Source organism: Sceloporus occidentalis, unplaced genomic scaffold (assembly GCF_023333645.1).
Source record: "Sceloporus occidentalis isolate IW3139 unplaced genomic scaffold, rSceOcc1.0.p SCAF_14, whole genome shotgun sequence".
In the NCBI taxonomy this organism is placed as follows: Eukaryota; Metazoa; Chordata; class Lepidosauria; order Squamata; family Phrynosomatidae; genus Sceloporus; species Sceloporus occidentalis.
In genome coordinates, this window is record NW_028316994.1 from 6,225,903 (window position 1) to 6,251,171 (window position 25,269).

Sequence of the window (25,269 nt, forward strand, 5' to 3'; positions counted from 1 at the left end):
GCCATGAAACCCACTGGGTGACTTTGGCCAAGTCACACTCTCAGACTCAGAAGATGGCCATGATAAACCCTCTCTGAAAAAATTTGTTAGGAAAACCTTAGGGTCGCCATAAGTCAGAAACAACGTGAAGACACACAACAACAATACTATAATTCTGTACTATAGTTGGACCTTTGGAAAAAGGGACCTAAAAGAAGTCCACCACAGTCCAAGTTACATACCCTCAATGCTGGTCCTTCTCACCTGATCAAAGAGGTAGACAGTGACATCATCAAAGAAGGAGACCATCTTTCGCTTGCGGTCCAGCTCAGCAGCTGCTTCCTCGGCTGAGCGTGGTGACTTGAGGAGACCACGCAAGTTGCGGGCATCATCACTTTCACTCACCACAATGGGAACACCCCTCCCTCCACTTCCAGCCAAGCCTCCTTCCTCATCCTCCTCGGCATCATCTTCCTCCTCATCCTCTGCTGCTATGGCAGCTTCTCTCCCACATAGCACTGGACCCTCCCCCAAAGCTGCTCCTTCCCAAAATGGCCCTTTCCTTCCTCCACCAGGTGGAGGGAAAGTCTGCAAGGCCAGCGGGGGAAGAGACAGAGACAATCGGGACAGCTTGGCTGGAGGCAAGGGACAGAGGTCAAAAGTGAAGATGGGCCAGGAGTGATTGGATTGAAGAGCCAGGGTTCAAAGCAGAGTAGAAATAAGGCAGGCAGGGAGGGAAAGAGACAGAGAGAGAGAGAGTTATTTAACTAAGAATATGTCCCTAATATTCTTGCCCCAACATATCTCTGTATATTTTCTCTGCTTGTACCAATCTAAATTCTAGCTGGATTACGAAGATAATTTTGAATCAGAAGTTCTAAAATCATGGCCTTTGGGCCATCTGATGTTCCAAGCTCCATTCAGAGATGGTGCCTGTTGAATTATTTTGGAATAGTCAAGGCTTAGGTACTTGGCCCTCCCATTGATTTTTTTTTCTTATGGTGGAGATAGCAGTAATAGAGACTAAGACCAGATGAACAGGCTTACAAGGTATTGACCTATGGCCTGTGATTATCATCTTACTGGGCTGGGATAACCTAATAATTCCCACCACCACCATAAAATATATAAGGCAATGGTTTTTAAAATAGGGGGCGAGGAATTAATTGTCAGGAATATTTTAGTGGTGGCTTCTCACACTGACAGGTCTTAAGACTAGACCTATGTGGTTTCTTCAAAATATTCTGTGAGTTACACAGGTACTTTGTCAAGGCTTAGGTACAACAATAATAAAAAATATTGAGTGGTTGTGTCCCCAGTGGTACATGGGAGGGGGGTGGTTTCTTGTCAGAATCCTGTTGATATGATGGCATAGGGAGCAATAGGAAGAGGGAAAGGTTATGGCAGCCTGGTGCCTCGAAAGGAGAAAGAAGAGGAGAAAGTGGTACTTCCTCCTCAGAAAGGAGATGGAGGTGGTTATGACCCCACCATACCAGTGGCCAGCTCTTCTACAGAGCTAATTTTTCCTTAATGCCTCTGGTGTGGTGGGAGGCATGGAGCACACAATGAAGCCATCTACTTCCTTTTTGGTGGGGTGCAGCTATTGCTGACTGCTTTTTCTCTGATGGAAGAATATTAGTGTTGTGTCTTGCTCCATCCTTGGTGGCCTGGCATAGCCATCACATCTATCTCTTCCTCTTTCTGGGGCATGAGTAAGGGAAGGCATTAACAGCTTTCTGGAATTGTGGGGACCAGAAGGGTAACTAATGACAACAAGGGGCTTTATGGGGCAGGTGGGATGATGAATTTACCACTCATTGTGCCCCATGACCTAAGGTGACTGCTTCATTTAGCTCAATGGCAGGGCCAACCCTGTCTTCCCCATTCCCACTCTACCCAATATATTTTGGTGCCTGAGTTGAAAGACAAGATGGTGCCCCTACATTCCATATACAAATGGATTCTTCATCATCTCAACAGCTGCCTCCAGAGGTAGACAGGGTAATAGCAGAGTTGGCCTTCTCCCTGTTCGTTTTATGAACATCCCCACTCCACACTGCAATCACAGATGGGACCATTACCTTTGATATCTTCCCCAGCTTGGTTCACAGGTAGCCTGGGCTCCTGCTGCTTTCGAAGCTGCTCAGTTGCTACAGAACTATCTTCCTGGCCATCCTGAGGTTCAGCTATCCTGGGCCCTGCTGGATCTCTTTGGATCTCTGTCTCCTTTTCTTTCCTTTCCTCTTCCTTCCATGGTGGCTGCAGCCCCTCAGGCTCTCCATTAATCTCTTCTTGGTCCTTCTCTATCTCTTCCTCTTCCTCCACCACCTCCTCCTCCACCACCACCTCTTCTTTCCCCTTATCCTCCATGATTTCAGGCTGCTGGGAATCTACTGCCTCCTTGCTGTGGCTTTTCTTGTCTGTCTCCTCCATTTCTTCTTCCTCTTCTGTCTCCTCCTGCCCCTCCTCAGGTTCTAGAGTCCACAGCTTGAGGATGGACTGGTCCTTCAAAGGGGCAACCGGACGGAGCCCCAAAGCTGGCATCTTCTGACTGCAGAGCAGATTGCGTGTGACATTTTCATGCAATGAAACCAAGAGCTGTTCCTTGCACACCTGGACCACAAAGCCTCCATCCAAAATTGTCTTCTCTGTAGACTTTTCCTCCTCATTTCCAGTAACAGGGGCAAGTGGAGCCAGGGTGTCAAGGGGTTCTGCCTCTCCATCAGAGAAGTAGGCAGAGTCACGGTGAGGTGTTGCTGGCCCCAAGCTCCTCCCTATCTCCTCCTCCAGTTCCACTCCTTCTTCACTCATAGACAAGGTAAGATCACTTGTGGACTGAGAGATGGGTGTTGTCAGGAGTTTGCCTGAATCTTCATCTACCTCTGTTTCTTCCTCTTCTCCAGGTGGTGGTGGTGGTGGTGGATCTTCTTTGAAAATAAACTCAGGTGAGAAAGTGTTCTCTGTTTCATAGCCACTGTCCCCAAATTTTTGCCCAGGAGAGGAATAATGTGATGCAGGACTACAAACATCTGAAGAACTGGTGTTGGAAGGAATGTCCAAGGAATCTACAGAGTCTAGGGTTCCCCTTTGCCGATCTGGGGCTGCTGGGGAGAGGCTTAAGGTTGTAGGGCCTGTGGAAAATCCATCAATAGCTTCTGGGAGGATTGCAATAGTCTCTTCATCATTGCTCTCAGCCAGAGTGGACAATGGGGGTATCTCTATGGGAACGATCACATTGCAGCATCCAGAAGATATGGCTGGGAAGGGTGATCCAGGTGCAATCCGGGTGCTTGCTCCCCCTCTCTGCTTTGGATAGTCTTGAAGTTCATAGGTCTTCACAGCTGTCCCCATGAGTGGATCATAAAATTCACTGTGCTCCACTCCTTCCCCATCACAGTCCCTAGGGGGCAACATAGGACAGTCAGAGAGGGAGCCCCGCTCCACTTTCAAGGAGGAATCGTCCTCAGTGCCATAACTGTCACGGTGTGGGCGCCGCAGGGGTGGGCCGTGGTTGCTCCAGCCACTCACCACATCCCCCCGAGGAATGGCACATGTGCAACGCACCCGAGTGCATAGTGGGCATGGCAGGAGATTGCGCCGCCCACCCCCAATGCTGCTCCCACCATCATCTGTGCTGCTGCCAGAGCTCTGGTCCTCCATCAGTGAGGGTTCTTGTTCCCATGAAGGGGATCCCTGGAACTCTGATGGGTCCCCAGCCAATGTCTCCCCTGCTCCTCGTTCTTCCATCATCTCAGCATCCCAGCTACGCTGCTGGTCCTCCAGATCACGGTACACTGTGAGCAGGGACTCAGCAAGGAATGCCTCTCCTCCCGTTGTGGAAGTCTCTGTCAGTGATGTCTCTTGGACCTCGCTGTCAGCACGGAAGGGGTTGCTTTCACTGCTGCCACTGGGCAGGAAGGGATTGGTGCTGGCCTGCTCCTGCGGGTGATAAGGGGCACTGTCCCAATCTGAGGGGAAAAGGGGCTGGGGTGGTGAGCCTGGACTGGGGGCACAGACTGGCCCCTCTCCACTGCCATGGTCCTCCAAGCGGATGTAATACTCACTGCTGACCGAAGGGCTGCGAGCACTGATAACAGGCACAACACTAGGCGTTTCTAGGCTGTGTCCACGTTGTGAGGTCTGTTCATAGAAAGGATTGCTGCCTGGCACAGCTAGGCCACCATTACTGGAAGGGTACTCAGGAGGAGCTGAGGCAGGGCCTTTCCATCGTCCCAGACGGGCCTTCTCCCACATATACTCAAAGTTCAGCCCCCCACTGCTTTCAGTCACTGTCAGAATATCATCCATGTCGCCCCCGTGGAACCCATCCAGTAGTGGGTAGGCTGAGATCTCTTCTGAAGGGCGACGGTGGCATGCTGAGGAAGAGGAGGCTGGTGGTGGTGAAGCGGAGCGCTTGGGCTTCAGGGCACTCCAGCGCCACTCGAAACTCTCCTCTGCTTGAGCATTGGAGCGCTCGTTTAACAGGTAGCTCACCTGCAAATGCAGCTCTTCCATAGTTGGGCGATGGGAAGCTGGGAGCCAGCACGACTGCATTACCTCATACCTGCAGTGGGGCAGGGATGGAGGAAGGATAGAGGAACAGTCGGAAAAACAGGCAGAAATAGGAGTGGGGGAGAAACCAGTTGGGAAAATAGCCTGAAAGAACCATTAGGGGTAGAGGACAAGGAATAGGGATATTTAAAAACAAACAAACAAACAAACCAAAAGTTGGAAAAGAAACACAAAAAGAACAGTAGGAACAGATGAATAGTTAAGAACACACTGCTGCTTGTTAAAGGAAGAGACAGAGATAAAAAAGTGAGAAGCATAACAGACAGAGCTTGTGTGCTACAACAATGGAACATGGAGAAAAACAGGAGGAAAATAAGTTAAGCAGAGTAGTTGGGAATCCCCACAGAAGTATTAGCAGATAGCCAGAAGAATGAATGGGCAATAGTCAGATTAGAGAAAGAATGGCTGTCACATCAAAAGAGCAAAATAAATAGAGGATAAGGTGACTTTGGGGCTGTCTGCACGGGCCCAAAGGCGAATGTTGCCCCTTTGCCTCACATCATCCTGTTCAGATGAAGCATGGCCCTGATCCAATCCTAGTGCAGAAAGGGTGAGCAGATGTCCTTCTTTTCCAGGACATGTCCTACATTTTAATCTTCTGTCCAGGAGGAATTCTAAAATGTCCTCCATTTTGAGCAGGCTAAGAAGCACATTTAATAACACCATATGTTAGGCAATGGGCTGCTTGAGGACACAATGCAAATACTGAAATGGTTTATTCCTTAATTTCAGCACAATGGACAAATTAAAGAAATAATTTAAATGAAGATTCAGTCAAGGGTTTGTTGCTAGTACAAGATAAAGCATTTGTAGCAGGGTCTTCCTGCAACTGCAAGTCCCAGCGGCCTTTGCGGCCAGACATCCCACCCTTATCTCCGGCCAGAAACCTCCCTGATTGGTTGGGAGGCCGGGAAGGGGTGAGATGTCCGACCATCCCCCCTGGTTTTGTGGAAGAGAGTTATGGCAACCCTACTTCCAGTATCTTACTGCATGCATGGTGTTGTAGCACTTCAGTTCTCTTCCTGCAGGAGATGGTCATAAAAGTGTGTCTTTTGTTGAACTGATTTTTACAGCTATACAAAACACTGCTTTTACAACTGTCTTTCATGGGAAGAGAGCTGAAGTGCTACAAAGTCATGCAGTAAAGCATGGAGAAAGCTGCTACTCTCTGGCTCCGTTTCTGCTTTGTTTTCTCATGCAATAAAGCTCTCCCATAGGGACCTTATAAGAAAATTCAGACATTTTAAAAGTCTGCCAGGACAGAAATGTTAGCTCTGAAAAAGAGGGAATATGGAAAAAGAAGACATGTCTAGGAAAAGTAGAGTATGGTAACTCTAACCTAGATGAACTCCTGTACTTGCCTAGAACAATTCAAAGCATGTAGCCTCAAACTGTTGTTTTCTAAGCTGTAAAATAATAACAAATGAATAATTTAAAAAGCAACGCTTTTATATTGTTCACAAAATAGCTGGTACAAGAGTGCTATTGTTCTTATTTTCTGTCATTAGTGTTTTCCATAGAGGCTATTAAATTCATTATCAGCAGAAAATATACAAAACAGAGACACTACCAAAATGGAAAGGCACAGAAGGGGAAAGTTTTTCTTGAGCAGAACTATTAGGACAGGATTGTCCCAAAACATTTTGCTTCCCTGAAAGAGAGGCCCCATGTCAAGTGTGTGGGCCCAGGGTACAGCTCCATCAAACAAGACTGTTACTTCTGTGCATACCACAGACTTTGTGGAACGTCTGATGCTCAGAAACCTCAGGGTGATGAAGGATGGTGGCCCTGGTAGGACTCCCCAAGCTCATCTGGACTGACCACCTGGTGCCATTTTCCAAAGTATGAAGTATGCCAATGTCCAGACGCAGATCACACTGATCAAGGATGGGGACCATGGTCTTGGCTCCCCTTCCATACTGCCTCAGAACCAAGCACTAGAGAAATATGGCAGACCTCTGGTGGTAGGAGCACCCAGGTAAACCAACATAACAATATCAGTGAGGTATTCCATACCACTGGAAGTTTATAAAATCTGCCAGTAGAATTTAAAAATATTTAAAACATTCTAAAGGTAACCCACAACCACAAAAAAGAGTTGCAACAACTGTTGGAAAGATGGTTTGGAAGCACAAAGCTCAAGCATTGCAGGAAAGATTTAATTTGCAGTAAGATAGTCTGAAAATATAAAATTCAGGGGAAAAATAATTCATAGATTAGCAATGTTGTAAAAGAAATTCTATAGGAATAAGGGGTGAGGCAAAAGTGAAACAACATACAAGAAGAAAATCTGCCAGAATGGCAGTACAGTATAGGGAGAGAAATGGGTGGAGAGTCAGAGGAACAGTGGAGAAACACAGAGAGGGAAGAATGAAAAACATTAGGAGAAACCAGAATGCCAAGTATGACCTTAATGCCCCGGGCAACAACCCAAAACCACAATGCAGGACATAACAATGGATGCTGATCAAGATGTAGAAAACCCATGAGAAAAATATCCTAGCTGATGGGATTTATTACAGCTTTGAAAAGTTATCAGGGAGGATTAGAATGACCCCAGGGTTCACTCAATGGATTTTGGGAGCAGTCGTCTAAAAGTAAAGTTTTTGAGTTCTGGATCCTCTTTGGATGCACCTGTGGGCTACACAGATTTGTTGAAGGACTCACCAATAGTCAGAGTAAGGAAGTTTAAGGCGTGGCTTGGCCAGTTTCATCTGCTGCTCCTTGATGACAAAAGTCAGCACATCTTCATCAGAGAGATGCCGGTAAGGTTGGGAGCCAAATTCAAAAAGCTCCCAGATGGTCACTCCCATAGACCTGCCCAAGGAAACAAACAGAGAATTCAAGACATAGAAGAAAATTCCACTAGGCTTCCATCAGTAACAGTAGCAAAAAGGGGTACTAAGGGTGTGGTCTTGTAAACCTCCTATGTTCTCTACTCTTTCTCATTTAGCCCTATAAAGCTAAAACTCCATTCAAACAAGAGAACATTTTGTCCAGTCCTGGGCTTCATTGTTGGCAGTCCAGGATTCTGTTTTCAATACCAGAGTGAAATGCTGACATATTCTTTTAAATGGCTCTGAGCATACATAGAGGTGGGCTTCGTTTTGGTTAGTGCCAACTAGAGTTGGTCCATTCAAGCAGTTGTGGAATGGTGAATCAGCATGTGGGTAAACCTAACAGATGCATGGGTTTACTCTAGTCAGGAATACTCAGAGTATGCTTCCTTCATGAACAGCTGCAGCCTATATGCTGTCACACACACACACTTACACAACAGACACACTTTACACACACATTTAGCATAAAGGAACATAGGCACTCACAAGAACTTATATGAGTCTGTAGAATCTTTTTGGCCAATACTGAACTGAAAATACAAATTCAACATTTTTGAAATTGGGTGTAAAATTCCAAAATGCTGACTGTTGATTTTGAGGAGTATTTTAAAATGCTTACTTCTAAATGCTACCCTCTAAATACACTGGACAAGTTATTGAATGAGTTAACGTTATTTGTCTTGGTATTACTGCCCAAAAATATATGTCCTCTGAGCTGTTTACAATTATTTTAAAGAAAATATATTAAAAAGAAGTAACAAAACAGAGTCAGCAGGAACAGGAAAAGAGATTCCACCTGAACATTAGGAGGAACTTCCTGACAGTAAGGGCTGTTCGACAGTGGAATGCACTCCCTCAGAGGGTGATAGAGTCTCCTTCCTTGGAGGTCTTTAAACAGAGGCTGGATGGCCATCTGTCAGGGATGCTTTGATTTGGATTTCCTGCATGGCAGGGGGTTGGACTGGATGGCCCTAGTGGTCTCTTCCAACTCTACGATTCTATGATTCTATGTAATGGTTTGAGTGTTGCACTACAACTCTGGGGACCAGGGTTCAAATTCCTGTGCAGACATGGAAACCTACTGGGTGTTCTTGGGCAAGTCACACTCTCTCAACCTCAGAGGAAGTCAAAGGAAAATCCCTATGAACAAATCTTGCTAAGAAAACCATGTGAGAGAGTGTTCACTGCTATGACCCCTAAATTGTGGAATAGCCTACTGGAGGAGATCCATCTTACCACCTTGGATGTCTTTAAGAAGGGACTTAAGACGGATCTCTTTCAGCGGGCTTACGCACCCAATCTTATATAGGAGATTATTAAAATGAAATTCTCCACCGGACTATGATTGTATGATTATTGGATGATTAGACTTTATTGGATGATTAGACTAGATTAGATTTTATTGTACTAATGTTAGCATTTTAGTGACAATATTTTTATACTGTATTGTATTATTTTATTAATGTAATCCCACCTTGATCCACAGGGAGAGGTGGGAAATATAAATAAAAATTATTACAGTATTATTATTATTGGTTCACCTTAGGATTGCCATAAATTGGAAACAACATGAAGGCACCCAAAAACAACAAAGTAACAATACCATAACATTCAAATTAACTTTTTTTCCCAACAAAGGCAGAAACAAAGCAATCTATAATACAAACAATAAAAACACAAATGAATTAAGAAGCCAGAGTATAAAAATACAAGTTGTAACAAGGCTTGGTGAATTAAAGGTGTTTCACATGGTGCAAAATGCAAGATAAAGATGAAATAAGGAAATCTTTCTGGAAAGGCTATTTCATAGCAGGGATCCCACCACTGACAAGGCCCTCCAAGAAATCCACCAGATTAATTTCTATAAACTGTAAAACACACATACACACCGCCAAAAAATTCCAAAGCTAAAGAACAGATATAAACTATGTATCCAGTCAGGATGTGTGATTAAAATAACTAGGTGGACATTTTTGTTTGCAAGCAGATTCAAGTTAGAAGCATATTATTGGGAATTTAAAACATGTTTGTTTCTGCCCTAGCCTAGTTGGATGCTGCATTTCTGTAGAGATGTGATTAAGAATTTCCCCAATCATTGTGGTAGCAGAAGGAGAATCTTTGGGACTCACCAAACATTGCTCTCCTTGGTTTGATCCACAACAATGAGGTTTCCATGCATCTCATCCAACAACTCTGGAGCAACCCAACGCAAAGGGATCCAGAGTCTGTCCGGAGTGATATAATAGTCTTCCTACAAAATGGAAATGGAAAATGGCACTGAAGCAGAACAGATCCTCCAAACAGTACTCATCATTTGCACCCTCCAAAGTATCACAGAGGACAGAATGGAAATTCTTGTATAGCATTTTCATACCATTGGTGATAAAAACTACTCTTTCCTTGCCCAGCAAAATGCAGTTATATTCTCTTTCTGCTGCTTGTTAAGCAGAAGAAACTGCCCGTTCTTGCTCTCTTTTAAATAGCTGTGATGAAAACCCTCTTTTCCCCCCACCCATTCCTGCCTAGTGGCTGTGCTCGGGGAGGCTGCATATTGACCTTAAGTGAGCAGAGACTTTCTTTACTTACTTAAGGTAATAAATACAGAATAAATATAAAGTCCAGTAGAATTCTGCATTTGTGTAATCTTTTGAAGACATGGTGAGTCTGGCTTACTAAAGCTGTTTAATATCTACTGGAGGAAAACCAACCATCTCATTGAGCTATAAGAAAGACTTGGAAAGATGCTAAAGTTCAGTGAGAGGTGCATTTGTGTAATCTTTTGAAGACATTGTGAGTCATTAAGTAACAACAGTCAGTGAAAAAAAATCATCTGAAAGTCAAAAATAATTACAACTTTGTAAACTTTCTTCATAAATTAGCCTCCTTAATCTAGCAGCATGCAACTGGTGTTACATATGGATTACTCAACCCTTTCCTTAGAATTTTCCATTGCAAATATCTGCCTGCAAATAAGTTTTTAGTTGAAAGGCTATGAATAATAGATTTCTGTGGCAAAGACTGAGACCTGCAGTTGGCTCCTTGTGATGCCATTAAGCATCATGCTTGCCGTAGTCTCTCATGGTTTGTCATCCAAACATCATCATCATCATCATTTATTTATTTATATAGCACCATCGCTGCACATAGTACTTTATAAGTAAAAGAACAAAACAGTTGCCTGTCTTCAGGCTTACAGTCTAATTAAGACATGACACAAAAAGAAAAGGGTATGACAGTGAGGGAGATACTGCCTCTTCTTCTCTCCCATGGAGGCCACAGCAATGGCAAATGGGATGGAGAAAAGGCTTTTCATCAACATATTTTCCATACTGGAAATTAGGACAGAAATCTGTGCTAAAGAGACTCTTCCCAGATAAAGATGAAATGAGGCTATTGTTCTTTAGGGAAACAAGAAAAAGAACAATTAATCTAGCCAGAAGGTGAATACCCTGTGCTGTATTTTGGGGATCCCATATTCATATCTTATATCTGGAAACAGTATGTTTTTGAGAGACCGATGACCTTTCAGGAACACTAGGTCAGGTTATCATGAGAAAAGGAGCATGTCATGAGCCACATAAAAGTAAAGGGACAAACAAATCTAGATGGGTGTATTACAGTAAGTGTTCCTTCCTTTCTCCAAATCATCTGCATTTCCTCTTACACCTTGAGACAAAGGACCTTCTTGCACCCAAAGCAGTATGCCAATCTTTCTGCCCACCTCCTGTTGTGTTCCTAGCCAAATATCTCTGTCAATCCAACCTGGGGATATCTTGATCCAATCACTGCTTTTGTCATACTAAAATTAAAACCATCAACCAGTCCAGAATCCTGTTGTCAATTCCTGGGAAAGACATCCAGCCTTTGTTACCAGACAAGATAGCCCACCATTTGGGGATATATTTTAGGTATAAGTTTGGGTTTCAGAAACCACCACATCATGGATGCAGTAGCTCAAGTGGTTAAGACGCTGACTCTGTTGATTGCAAGATTGGTGGTTTGACAGTTCAAGGCCCAGGTGACATGTGATGGAGTGAGGTCTCGTCATTTGTCCCAGCTCCTGCCAACCTAGCAGTTTGAAAGCATGAAAATGTAAGTAGATAAATAGGTACCACTCTGATGGAAAGGTAACAGTGTTCCATGCTATCATGCTAGCAATATGATTATGGCGGCGTCATTGACAACGCTGGCTCTTCAGCTTAGTAATAGAGATGAGCCCTACCCAATAAAGTCAGACACGACTTGACAACCTTGTCAAAGGGGAATACCTTTACCTTTACCTTTTACCTTTTATAAGTATGGGTCTCAGTAACCTATTCTTTCTGTGCTCAGAGTACACATATTATTGTCCCAGGCTGCCATCCATGTATGAAAAGATGTACCCTCAGACCTCCAGGTCTGAGCCATTCCACCTTTCTGTCTACTCATTGGAGAGGTAAGTTATCACTCCTCTACAAAGCCCTCAAACCCTGCTATCCCATTTTGGTCAGCTCTGTATTCTGTGTCTGTTTCAACTGCTGTCTTATGTGTGTGACTGCATTCTCCATTTATCTAAATAAGACCCGCTTAATTCACCCCAAACCTGGAGTCCTCCTCAGTTATTACTGGTATATACAAATGTAAACAGTTCTAAAATTTACCAGCCTCTTACAAAAGCTAATTTCCCCAACAATTAAAATAATGCCAACATACTTAGTGAGGACTCCCCCAGTCCCCCACCTTTTGGGGGGGTAACAGCATCATTAGAATTAGTATCATCCAGTGTGTGTGACCATAAAGGACTCCTGGAGATGGGACAGTGGTGGACTGCCCCACTCTCCCTCCCTACATGCTACCTTGCTGATCTAGCTGTTCACCTACCCAGACCCGGAAAGGGCTGCCGGGGATGGGTGGGTGGCTGGGCATGTGAGGCAGTATGGGGGACAGAAAGATGGGTAGGGCTTCTTATTCTGGCTTCTCCACTCCCTTGGCTCCCTAAACTGAGCCACAATAGTGGAGAAGATGGAGCAGATGTCAGCGGCTACAGTGATCTGCTGGTACTCCCAGCAGCTGGCAGACTGGCCAAGGAAGACAATGATAGCAGGAAGGAGAAGAGACTATGGTGCCACTGATGACACCTTCCTTACCTAGCCAGCCAGCATCCCCACCAGACCTGAAGGGGCTGCCAGGTGGGAACAAAAGAGCACCTTTCCTCACAATAGGTGACGGGCCCGACCGGGTGTCACCCCTCCCAAGTTGTCAACCAATTCAGTTCTCATTTCCCACTCTCCCGTAATGACACCCTGGGTAGATTCAGAGTAGAGAGGGGAGCAAGTCCTAGTGCTACATATGGAAGGGAAAGCTAAGTACATTAAATCCCCCGAAGTTGCAACAACAAATCTGTTAAGCCTTGCAAATCATAGCAACCTGCTATTCTATGTGTGTTGGAAATCTGCATACAACCCTGTCCTTTGGTTTGTAGCTCAGCCCACCAGAACTGGAGAATTTGCACCTTCATCTTCCACCTGGAGATAATTCAGGAAAACTGGACTGGCAATCACAGTCCACAATCCTGCCCAACAGTACTTTCCCTTGGAAGCAGACTGCACGCCAGCCCAAACCTTTTCTTTTGCATTCATTTCATTCTCACTGCAAAATATAAAGGATCTAGGCAAAAAGTATAACTTTTTTTGTATAGGGTGAACTACATGCAATCCCATTCTCCAATGCTCCTGCAAGAATCTCATAGTATGGCTTGTTCATACCTTGTAATTGTTGTGTGATAGGCCATAGTCTCCAACCCTCACTGTGAGGTCAGAAGTCAGCAAGCAGTTCCGAAGGGCCAGATCACTGTGGAGAGATAATGATTCCTTAGTTAGCATTAGACACTTGAAGATGGGTGTGGAGAAGCTCATTTTTCAGAAGTTTTTTCTAACACAAACATCCCAATAAACACAGCAAAAAACAAGAGAGATCAGGCTGCTTTTAGTTATGGTATTTATGTTTATTTTTCTTCCACCCTTCCTCCAGGATGCTCTAATGAGGTACATTCCAGACCCTCTTGACTTGCCTGACAGATAGTGGCTCCATAGAAGAGAATCTGCTTACCGGGGATGTATCCGTACTTTAACTGCTATGACTCTATCCTACAGAATCCTGGGTTTGGAGTGTGGTGAGGCAGCAGAGCTCTCTGACAGACCAGGCTGAATACTTCACCAAACTACAAATCCCAGGATTCCACAGGGTGGAACCATGATAGTTAAAGTGGTGTCAAACTGCTTTATTTCTCAGTGTGGAAGAGCTGTAGGAAACAAGTGTCAGATGCAATCCACGCCTTGAGTAATGTGACCAGCTACATAGATTTCATGAATCTTCATGGATTTCTCTAGAAATCACATGGTCCTCCAGCATGACTCTATGGTTAACATCTGACAGAGGACCTAGATTCCTAGAGAGAACATATTAATCATAGCTATGAATAATCAAATCTACAAAAGTCAAAATTGCAAATGTGGAGGGCTGACTGTAAACCTAATTTGGCTCCTAGAATTTTGCAGAGCCCTATTTGCTTATAGACCACCATAATCTAGAAGGCTTTTTGGCAGAAGTTTGGGATATAAAAATTTTAAATGGATAAATAAATGAAGACACAATAATCCATTTTCATCAGAAAGATCCCTGGAATTCTGAATGTTAGCCCCTCCTGAATATTTTTATACCTAAGTCCACATTTCCCTCCAGAAGACCACAGGGATCTTGATCCTGAACCCCCAGCCCTACCTGTGGATGTAGTTGTTTTTATGCAAGTGTAATACTCCCAGTGTGATCTCATAGGCCATGCGTTGCAGTGTGCTGAGGTCACGGGTTAGTAGATCAGGGGTCATCCCATCTGCTTTGCGCTGAGCTCGAAGGTAACGTTTCAGATCTCCCTGGAGACACATGGGAGGAGAAGATGGAACAAGTGAAGTTAGCTAAGCTAGCACAACATTTTCTGTAGATCAAAGAAAATTGTTCAGAACCTGGAATGTTAAACATTCCTGCATAATTCAGAAAATAGAAAAGAAGAAATACAGTTCTCCCTCCGTTCTCGCGGTCCTTGGACTCACATCCCTTGCTTATGCATAAGGGACGAATGGAGGGGGGGGAAATGGTGTGTGTGCCCACACCTATATTCAAGCCAATGGGGCTTGAATATAAGCAAAACGCTGTTTTCGCGAGGCGGTCCAGAACAGATCCCCCATGAAAAAGGAGGGGTGGCTATAAAAGCATTTGATTCATACCATGACTCTTTTCATGGTTGCTACCAGATTATTCAATGTAATTACAATATGAAGCCCATTCAAAAGACAGGGAAGAAGTACTGGCCTCACTTTGAATAGGCAATCTGTTTCTATAAATCAAAGAAATCAAATCTAGCCACATAGCCCACCTCAATTCACACACTGTTTTTGTAGGTAAGTATGCAGGAACCTGCTAAGGCAGAGTAGTTTGACTTCGCAAGGCCTGGCCCAGGCTCCTTTGCTGAGTTTTCAGATTACAGTATTTTTAAAATTAAGATGTAAGTAAGCAAAATGGTGTAGCCAGTAGTCTACCCAGTTGCTATTTAAATCTATTCTTGACATTTGGTATTCTGCTAATTAAGCACCAGAATAAAGGCCAGATGCTATGTCCTTGTTTAAATTATTTTATTTTATAAATGCATTTGTTTTATAGATATTCAATTACCTGTATATACTGGCCATTATATTTAGGCTCTGACTATTCTGAATTGATACCTCCACATCCTTTTTTGACTTCCATTTGCTATCATGCCCTCTTAAACCTGAAATTTCTGGCTAAAGGTCTGCCTGAGATAAGCCCGTGATTTGAAACCTCCCACTCATTCTGGTGCTTCAGGCTCTCAAACTGCTACCTCCTTTTCATCTTTCTTAAAAGGATTAGAGTTAGACTTGGTGGTTACTATTCAGGCAAAATATAGAAGAAATTTTAATACAAACAGTGGTGGTTAACAAGACCAGCAAATTATTCAAGGGTGTGTGTGTATGGTTCATATCCTTATTTTGTTACCAGATTTGACCTAAATCAAACTTTGAAGGAATATTAAAATGCTTCTACCTAGATAAGACAGCTCTCCAAAACTGAGGGCAAGCAAAAGATTTACTATTAATGTTACTAATATTAAAAGACTAGTATTAATACTACTGTATATTGAAGTACTTGAGGCAGATTGTTAAATATTTTTCTAGTAATAAAGAGTGTAAACATACTAAAGGAAACAGAAAAAAGTTATACATACATAGTGTTTTTTCTTGTACTAAAGGACCAGTTTAATGCAGTTGCTTCTCCTCAGAGAAAACCATCTTAAATACTACGTAACATATTTCACAAGAACAATGAAGTATTTCAGAGTGATAAAAGGTGACTGGATGTACTGATGAGTTACTGTACATACTCATGTATAAGTTAGAAATTTTAGTTTAAAAATTGACCCAAAAAACCTGAGTCAATTTATCCACAGGTCAATATAAGTACAGTACTTTAATTCCTATAAAAAAGGAACCATGCTCTGGTGAAAGGAAAAAGTGTAATCTGTCCTGGAACCACAGACCCTTTTCTATTCTCTCATCCATCCAGCTTTTACTATGAGTACAAATAGTTATGCCAACTGGACTTTTGTAATTTTGTTGGCATTGTTTCCTTTGCTTCATCCTTTACTTTGCCCCTAAATTTTACCCTTGACTTATCCACAGATCATATGAAAATCCATATTTTTTTATACACACAGACATAAACATACATTTTCACCAGGCAGAGAGTTCTAGTGCCACACCAAACTGCAAACCCCAATATGCCATAAGATGCAGCTTTGGCAGTTAAAGTGAAATCATATATACACACACACACACACACACACACACACACACACACACACAGAGTCGCCCCTCCGTTTTTGTGCGGGATCCGTTACAGACCCCCACCCACAAAAACGGAAATCCGCCAATATTCAGGCCCTATTGATTTGAATGGCGGCACGCCCTATTTTAAATCCCTCCATTTGCCCCTCGCGATTAAGCAAGGGCTGTGGTTTCAAAGTCCACACAAATGGAGGGACGACTGTATACAGAAAGAGAGAGAGAGAACACCGATCCAAGAAGAGTGGGGTGGTGGTGGAATGCAACTAGGAATTTATCTTCTACACACAAATGTGTAATTGTGAGAATGGTTTTCCTGTCTACATTTATTTAAGCTTATGTCTACTCACCAACTGGCAGAATTCCATGATAAGCAAGAAGGGGATAGTCTCTGTGCATAGGCCGAGGCACTGCAATATGTTTGGATGTTGGAGGCTTCTTGAGGACAAGGAACAGTTCAAGAGAGACAGGAAAAAAGAGAGACAAAAAGGAAGGTTTGTCACAATTCATCTCAAAGATGGGATACCTTTTTTGGCAACAGCTTCTGCTTCTGAATAACCAAAGTAGTCTAAATACCTTAAGGGCACCAAATTCTGTGTGATCTTGGAAATTAAGCACGGTCAGATCAGGTTGGTACTTGGTGATGGGAGATCACTAATAAATATCAGGTACTGTATGCTATATTAAAGAGGAAGGAACCTGCAAAAGCACTTCTGAGTATTCCTTGAGCAAGAAAACCCGTATGAAATTTATGGAGTCACCATAAGTTGACAGGTGACTTGCAGGCAGGTGACTTGCAGGCACATACGCAAGCACGCATGCACACATACCAAATAAAAGATTGTGCAACCTATGACTTCCATAAGTCTCTTTACCAATGACAACCTCCCAGCATTCCATCAACATAGAATGAAAGAAAGTAATCTTGTCTCACTACTTCATCTCTGCTGTAAAAAAAGAAGAAAATCCTGGCTAAATAAGTATTTCACATATCAGAGAAAAGAAGTATACAAACCCAAAGGAGAAGGAGGACACACAAAATAAAATGTAATGAAATAAATCCAGCTGGATTCTTCTTTGTAGAATCTCTGCCCCATCTCCTTAAATACTGCTAGCTGACCAAATAAGAAATCTAAATGTCTATTAACAAAACAGGCACAATCTCAGTATCCAATGTATGGTCGTACACACAATTAGATCTGTGTCTATGAACTTGCCCAAACAGGCGCTTTTCAAAAGCTATGGTACAGAACAGAGCATAGAAATAATTAGTTACACACAATGAGGTACTTGTAATTTATTCCTTTTTGCAATAACAAAAGGCTAACTTTCACACAACTACAACATGATAGGGAATGCAGCGTAACTGATTATGGACTCTTTCACACGGAAGGCAAGCGTCATTAAAATGTGATTAAATTGTGGTGACAGCACACCTAGAGAGTTGTTCTCTCAGGTAAAAATGTAGTGTTTTTGTTATTTGCCGTTTTTCCAATTTATGAGGGCCCTGTGCCCCTAACCCCAGTGAAAGTGGGGGGATGAGTGTAGTAGTCAAATATTTGAGTAGTTAAAAGTAACTAAAATGTTTCTTTTGCACAATGAGAAATTAATTTTAAAAACTGTAAAAACTGTAAAAAAACTGGTAGTTTTAAAAAATCTTGGAAGTGAAACTGCAGCTAAATTCTTTTTTAAATTAACATGACAATCTCAGTAGATATTATTATTTGAGATGTGTTTTCTTGGCATTGCAACAATATGTTTATATGTGGATCCCTGGCCTTATATTATTTCAAGGGAAGGTGTTGTTCATTTCATTTTCTCTTCTTCCTTACCGATAAGGTTGGGCTTCTGATATGAATTTTCTCTGCTCCAGTGGCCCGGCACTCACCCGTAATTCCTTCACCACAACCTGTGCAGGGGTGAAATCTGAGAATATTTCACCCAGAATTACCTATGAAACAGGAGAAATGGAGACAAATGTCAAAATCTGCTTCTCAAAAGTGGCTGAGTTTTATTAAATTCTAATGCATTTTAGAAACACAGTTTGTCTTTCTTCAGGGGTAACCTGTCAATCTGTTGGCTTCAGATTTTCCATGTCAATGAAAAGTAGGTTCTAATAAATGTAGGCACTGTTACTTCAAAGACCTTCCTAAATCTTGATTATATCATGTCTGGAGGGCCTTTCTATGCAACCCACCCCCAATAATCTGAGGTGAAACTGTTTAGAAAAGCAGCATGGTGGAGCTGGTCTCAGCTCATAGGGGCTAAAAAACAAAATGGGGTGGGTTCTCTTTTTCCTTCCCCTCAGAACACAGACCAGCCACAACTTCATTGTCTGAATTGCTTCATCCTCCCTGCACCCTTACAACAACAACAACAACAACAATAATAATTGGATTTATTTATATGCCGCCAATCACTGGGAATCTGGGTGGCTTACAATAGAGGGGATGATGGTTAGGAGGCATGCATGCATATAAGCTGTAGTAATACACACTTATGCATCTGCTGCCCCATATTTCCTGTGGTATGGCAACACCTGTTATGAGATAAAATCAGGTTTAGGCATCATTCCCACTTACTGGAAAATTAGAGTCCCAATCCAGCTCCGCTCCACAATGCCAATCGATTCCAAAAGGTCTCTCGTCCACACTATGAATAGGGACCTTTTGGAATTGCTGTTTTTTGGCACCTGCTCCCTGGCCTGGCTTTGGCCCCTTTCCTGGCTAGGTCAGAGGTTTGCCCTGAGGCTGAGAGAGTGTGACTTGCCCAAGGGAGGTGGGTGGCTCAGCGAGGATTTGAACCGTAGATGTCCTTGGGACTCGGGGCTTGGGGAGCAGGCAGGGAGCCCTTTCTCTGTCTCTGCCAGGCCGGGCCCCTCTCGCCACTCCAGAGCGCGTGTGGTGCCAGCTCTTCCCCCCATCCCCTTTCTGGGGGAGGACCTCTCAGCCCTGCACATGCTCCAGCAGCAGTGGCATGCCAATGGGTGTATCACTTTGCGGGCGCCGTGCCAGAGGTCAGTGGCGCAATGAGTTGGAGGAAGAGGAGGCGCCCCAGAGGGCAGAGATGGCATGGTGCCTGCCACTGACTCTCTCAGTCCCTCCCTCCATCCCTGCCCCTCCTGAAGCACCACTGAATGGAGAGGAGGAGGAGGATGAGGAGGAGGAGGAGGATGGAGGCATGGCTGGGTGGTGGGAGCATGGACACAGAGGAAGGGAGCTGGGAGGAGGAGGAAGAGGAGGATGGGGGAGACTGTTTTTTTAAAAACAAAAAATAAAACTAATCGCAAAATCGGTAGAATGGCTTAGAATGGCTTAGCAGCTATTTGTCTCTACAAATAGTTGCTTTGCCAATGTATCACTTTTGTAATTAGTTTTTTTTGTGTTTTTTTTTTAAAGGTCCCAAAAAGGCAACACTGGGAGTGTATGTAACATCTCTGGGGATGGATGACGTACCACACACTCCTACCATTTGTCCCTCCCCTCTAAAAGAATCGATTCCGATCTGGCTTTTCCACTGTTAGGAATCACACCAGAATCGATTCTTGCCAAAAGAACATCTAAAAAGCGGCTAGTAAAATACCCCAGAGTTTTGGCATTTTTCCCACTGGAATTGATCCATTGAGGATTGGGTCGATTTCCAGTGGGAACTAAGGGCATATACATCGAATCAAGATTAGAAGTTTTTCACAGTATATAAATAAAACAAATTATTATTATTATTGTTGTTGTTGTTGTTGTTGTTATCCAATTAACTGAATCTCATTCCTGAGTCACTCACATAACATGATCTGAAAGAAGTCTCACTCACCTTTCCAAACCAACCATTTCCAATCTCTTGCAAATAACTGAGGTGTTGTCTGCTAAGTCCCAGGTGCTTCACCAGATCTATAAGAGAGATATAATACTTCAGAAAAGAAAATCAAACAGAAGACCTATGGCCCAAATCTCCAGATTAACCTCTCTTGCCCTTAAATTCCCTCATTCTCTAACAAGAATGGTATAAGTGGCATTTAGAGTGTAGAGATAATGAACACCATCTTCCCAATCCCCACACAAATCCTACCAGTTTTGGGCATCTGTTGGTTGGAGGATGGGAGAGAGACCTCAGAGAGTGGCAGAATGTAGACATCTGGGATAGACTGAGAAGAAGATGTCTCCTCTGCAGGTGGTGTGTACTCTCCAGAATATTCTTCTCCATCAGGGTTCTCAAATTCCTGGTAGGAGGACAGAAGTGAGGGTAAGGATATTAATGCCTAGATCTTATAAGAAGTCTAAGGCTGCATCTGCATGACAGAAATAATGCAGTTTTACACCCCTTTTAACTGACATGGCTCCATGCTATGGAATCTTGGGATTTGTAATTTGTTGTGGCACCAGAGCTATCTGACAGAGAAGGCTAAGTATCCCACAAAACTACAAATCCCAGAATTTTGTAGTCACAGGAGTTAAGGTAGTATTAAATTGTAGATTCGACCTTCAAACAATTTCAGCAGATTTTTAAATTATGACCAGATCTGCTGTCTGAGAGAATACCTGACAATCTTTTCACCCTTAAGTATACGAACCCATCAACACAACCTCATAGCCACGTCAATCTTGAGATCAACCAGGAGGTTGTTAGGTGGAGCTTTAGTTTATAAATAGAATGCAAACCATGAGCTCTTTTATTTTACCACACAGTTGAGGATAAAAATAAATTCCTTAAGTCTCTACATAAAATATCACATACCCGTTGCATCCCCACAACCTGGCTCACCTTAAACCCCACATCACCCCGCTTGCAGCACAGGCAGGTGAGGAGGAGAAAGATAAAGGCCAGCAAGCCTGAGCAGGAGATCAAGACCACAGCATATGGAGGGGCCAGAGGAGCCCGGCCCTGGGATAAACCATCTGGAGGAAAAGCAAGAGACAGAAGAGAGGCCATTAAACCTTAGGTGGCTGCAACAGTCCATTGGATGGTGCTGGAGGAATCAGAAACTGGGGAGCATCCAATGGAACCCAATGGAAGAATCTGGAGACTTGTCTCAAGATGCTTAACAGATGGCTATTTTATTAGATAAAAAATTCCAAACACTTTTTTTATTTCTAAAATAATTATTTTTTAAGTATCTTAAGATGGGTCTCTATGTTTCTCAGTTGGGTAGGGATCCAAAAGCAACAGTAAGGTAATCTTTATCAGAACCTATTAAAATATCCCTCAGTGGTAAGCAGTGCTCAGAAAAGTTATTTTCCCCCCCAACCAGAACTCACCTAATTCCCCCAGCCAGCTTGGCCAACAAAGTTTTCAGATTTCCCAAAACTCCTCCTCAACAGGATTGAAGTGCAGCTGCTATTAGGCTTTTGTTGTTATTGTTGTTGTGTGCCTTCAAGTCATTTCTGACTTATGGCGACACTAAGACAAAGCTATCATGGGCCTGTCTTGACAAGATTTGATCTGAGGAGGTTTGTCATTGCCTTCCCTTGGGGCTGAGAGAGTGTGACTTGCTCAAGGTCACCCAGTGGGTTTCATGGCCAAGCTGGGCATCTAACCCTGGTTTCCAGAGTCATAGTCCAACACTCAAACCACTATGCCACACTATGGCAGTTGTTCCTAAACTTGGACGGCCAAATGTTAATAGAAATCAACTCCCAACCACCATAAGGGATTCTGGGAGTTGTAACACAACAGTATTTGGCAATCCAAATTTGACAACAATTGTGCTTGAAGATAAAGGATAGGTGTCAAGGGAACAGATGTGTTTTTCACGACCAAGATAGGGACAGGGCCTGTGTGTTTTCAAAAAGTATGTCAAATATGTAGCATCTATTTCCAGTCATCTGTTACTCCAGCTTCATTAACCCTCTGCAGATCTTTTTATGGTGCTCCATAGTTTTCTGCACTCATGCAAAGATCTCTTCTTCCATCCATTACTTAGCACAAACATTTCTCCATTCCTCTTCCTTTATAGCCTTCTTCTGTTACCTGTCTTCCTACTCATAGGATTCCCATTTCCTCTTCTTTCCACACATAGTCCTCCCTCCACACATTCCCTCCATCTGCTAATGCCAAGCTAATGCCATGTATGAAAAGATCCTTGGCTGGTTTCCCTCTTTCCCCACCTCATTGTAACCAGGAAAATGAAGATATTGATAGAAACCATGGAATATTTAACTCAGTGGTTCTCTACTGAGTAACAAGTTAAGCTCAGTTGTTTTCTACTGAGACTACTAAGTGGTTCTCTACTGAGTAAGGTAAGCATCATCTCCACTCCAGCCTATACTACCCTTTCATAAGTTGTCCAGACAGTGAGCAACCTTGGGAACAAGTTGTGGCATTCCACCTGACAGTCACAAAGCATTAAATCCCTCAGTGGACTACATCCAGCAACCACCACCATTTCTATTATCCTAGAACGCCTCTTGCACCCAATATATATTCAGAGGCATTATGGGTAGGGTGGACGCATAAAAAGACGACAGGGCTTCTATACCTTTAATAATTGTCCGGAAGAGGGAATTTTGGCAGGCATATCTCATCCAGCATGGTGTAGTGGTTTGTGTGTTGGACTAGGGCTCTGGAGACCAGGGTTCAGATCCCACTTCTGCCATGTAAACCCACCGGGTGACTTTGGGCAAGTCACACTCTCTCAGCGTCAGAGGATAGCAATGGCAAACTCCCTCTGAAGAAAGGTGCCAAGAAAACCCCATGATAGGTCCACTTTAGGATCGTCATAAGTCAGAAATGACTTGAAGGCACACAACAACAACATTTTCATCATAAAAGCTTCATTGGCTGAAAATTCCTCTTATGCACATTCACTAAAGATGCAAGACTCCTGTCCTGTTTTACATGAGGCCAGCCTAATTCTGACATAATAAAGACAGCAGCCACCACATGTGAGCTTCCACTTTCTTTTGGATGAATACACATGGAATAAAATATGCCAGAAATGAAAAGACACCTTGGTTTCTTGGGGCGGGGGGGGGGGGGGGGGGCTAGGAATAGGCCACAGATCCCTGTTGCAAAGCTTGGGAATTCCATTTTTGGACATCTCTGCATGCCACTCAAGATGGCCAGGCTGGCTAGGGGATTTTGGGCATTCTAGTCCAAACAATAACCTTCCCAAGCTCTGCTGTCCTGTTAAATGTGGGAGAGGCTAGGCAAATAGTTTTGGTATCCTGTGAAGTAGAGCAATGGCAACCTCCCTCTGAATATCCTTATTCCTTGGAATAAGGAAACACCTTATTCCATTTCCTAAGTACGTCCCAGTCACAAATGTTGCCCATCCCTCAACAACAGTTTAGCTTCAGCAGCTTCCTTCTAACAAATCAAGTGGTCCAGATTAGTGAAAAGCCCACTAGAAAATTCCTTGTTGAACCTATTTGCACTAGTCTGGAGGAGAAGGCATCAGGGCCAAGGTTTTAATGATCAGTCCAAGACTATTGGTTCTGCTACACAGAGAGGCGGGATATAAATAAATAAATGTCATCATCATCATCATCATCTGTCCTATCTGTGACATCAGAGCAGCTAAGCCAACTGATGCTACTGTATGTCCAGACTGCATTATGACATCACAGTATGTATGGGAAAGGATATAAACAGAAAAATGGAATGGAGAGATTCTAAATTAGGGAGGGAGAGAGAGAGAGAGAGAGAGAGAGAAAGTTGACACAAAAAGAAAAGAAGATTGCTCTGATGATACATTAGATGAAAACTTTTGAGCTATGAGAACAGGTGGGACAACAAGGTCTTGAAATCTCTAGCAGTGCAAGAACTATTAGCTACCTTGTTAAAAATGGGGGTGAATTTATCTATTCTAGGATAGATGTGAGACAGAACTCATGGCTTGTTTAATGTCTAATATTAGAATGTTTCGGAATTCAGTGTGAGGAAAACTAATATTTTTGTTTGTAGTAAACAACAAAAATCTGGCTGGATCAGATCAAAAGTTGTTGATTTGATACTACAACCTTTTTCAGGCAGCAGCTAACCAGTTTATTGCCAAAAAAATCTAGAAGCATTGCTCCCCTGTCTCAAATTTGGATGCACACACAGACCACACAATGCCACATAAAAGCTCTGTGAAAAAGGTCTTCATTGTTCCCATTCTACAGATGAGTATCTGAGCCTGAAAAATGATGACTTGCAAAAAGGTAATTAGAAAGTTCATGGCAGAGCTGAGGGAGTTCAGTCTACATTGTTCACACCCATTTCCAACACAACACACTGGTAATTGGGGTCATGGGGTCAAGACACATCCCTCTATGGATACATGCCTCCATAAAAATAATCCTAGTCCACACATGCCTTTCCACCTCTTCCACCCCATCGTCATAACCAGCCTTCTATCCATCTTCTCTAAACCATCTTGAAACCCTCCCCTAGCTTTTTCAATATGAAGGAGGCTGGCTCTTCCAGTTCCCCACCATTGCTTCACTATGCCCCAGGTGAAGCCTCCAACACACTCCCACCAGATTCCCTATGCCAAGAGCACATCCCAACTGAGTCACATGCCATTCTTTACAGATGGCTGTCAGACCAAACACAGCTTCACACAACAGCACTCTACCTATGCCACATAGGCTTCCCAAGCTTAGACCTCACACCCACTTTCCCTCCCTTCCCCACCTTGTTTTCTTCACAAGCAAAGATTAATCCTGGATGTCTGGTATCATGATCTAATTATAGAAACAACCACCAACATGTAAGGGGAAAAAATTAATCATCCCTCTCCCCCCCCCATAACTTGCATTCCTCTCCCTGGGGGCCTTCAGATTTCCTCAATTCCAACCACCACCACTGATGGGAGGGTCAGGATGGAAACACCAACAGCAGCCAACAACAGCTACAGCCAGTTCTACGCATCTGACAAAACCCTGCAATGATTAATTTGCTCTGTACAGGAATCCCAGCCTACCCTGGAGAATGGAATTTATAACCCAGACACCACACCAATCCTCAAGTCTGGGAATGGGTTATCGTGGGGGAAAAGAGCCTATGTC

The 25,269-nt window shown here is 43.3% G+C and overlaps 1 protein-coding gene across 2 annotated transcripts in view; it reads right to left on the reverse strand.

Moving 5' to 3' along the window:
* The window catches only part of LOC149303680 (serine/threonine-protein kinase LMTK3-like), a 48,155-nt gene that overhangs the window by 11,856 nt on the left and 11,030 nt on the right, over positions 1 to 25,269 (reverse strand). Inside the window, exons 6-16 of one of the 2 annotated variants that reach the window (XM_089481189.1) lie at positions 21,041 to 21,174; positions 20,348 to 20,498; positions 20,093 to 20,169; positions 18,115 to 18,233; positions 16,633 to 16,720; positions 14,151 to 14,299; positions 13,136 to 13,220; positions 9,521 to 9,642; positions 7,219 to 7,368; positions 2,061 to 4,543; positions 244 to 614 (exon numbers count right to left, since the gene is read on the reverse strand). In XM_089481189.1, the coding sequence (XP_089337315.1) occupies positions 244 to 614; positions 2,061 to 4,543; positions 7,219 to 7,368; positions 9,521 to 9,642; positions 13,136 to 13,220; positions 14,151 to 14,299; positions 16,633 to 16,720; positions 18,115 to 18,233; positions 20,093 to 20,169; positions 20,348 to 20,498; positions 21,041 to 21,174 (3,929 nt within the window). The remainder of the gene's footprint in view (positions 1 to 243; positions 615 to 2,060; positions 4,544 to 7,218; positions 7,369 to 9,520; positions 9,643 to 13,135; positions 13,221 to 14,150; positions 14,300 to 16,632; positions 16,721 to 18,114; positions 18,234 to 20,092; positions 20,170 to 20,347; positions 20,499 to 21,040; positions 21,175 to 25,269) is intronic. The other variant, XM_089481190.1, reaches the window with a different exon arrangement.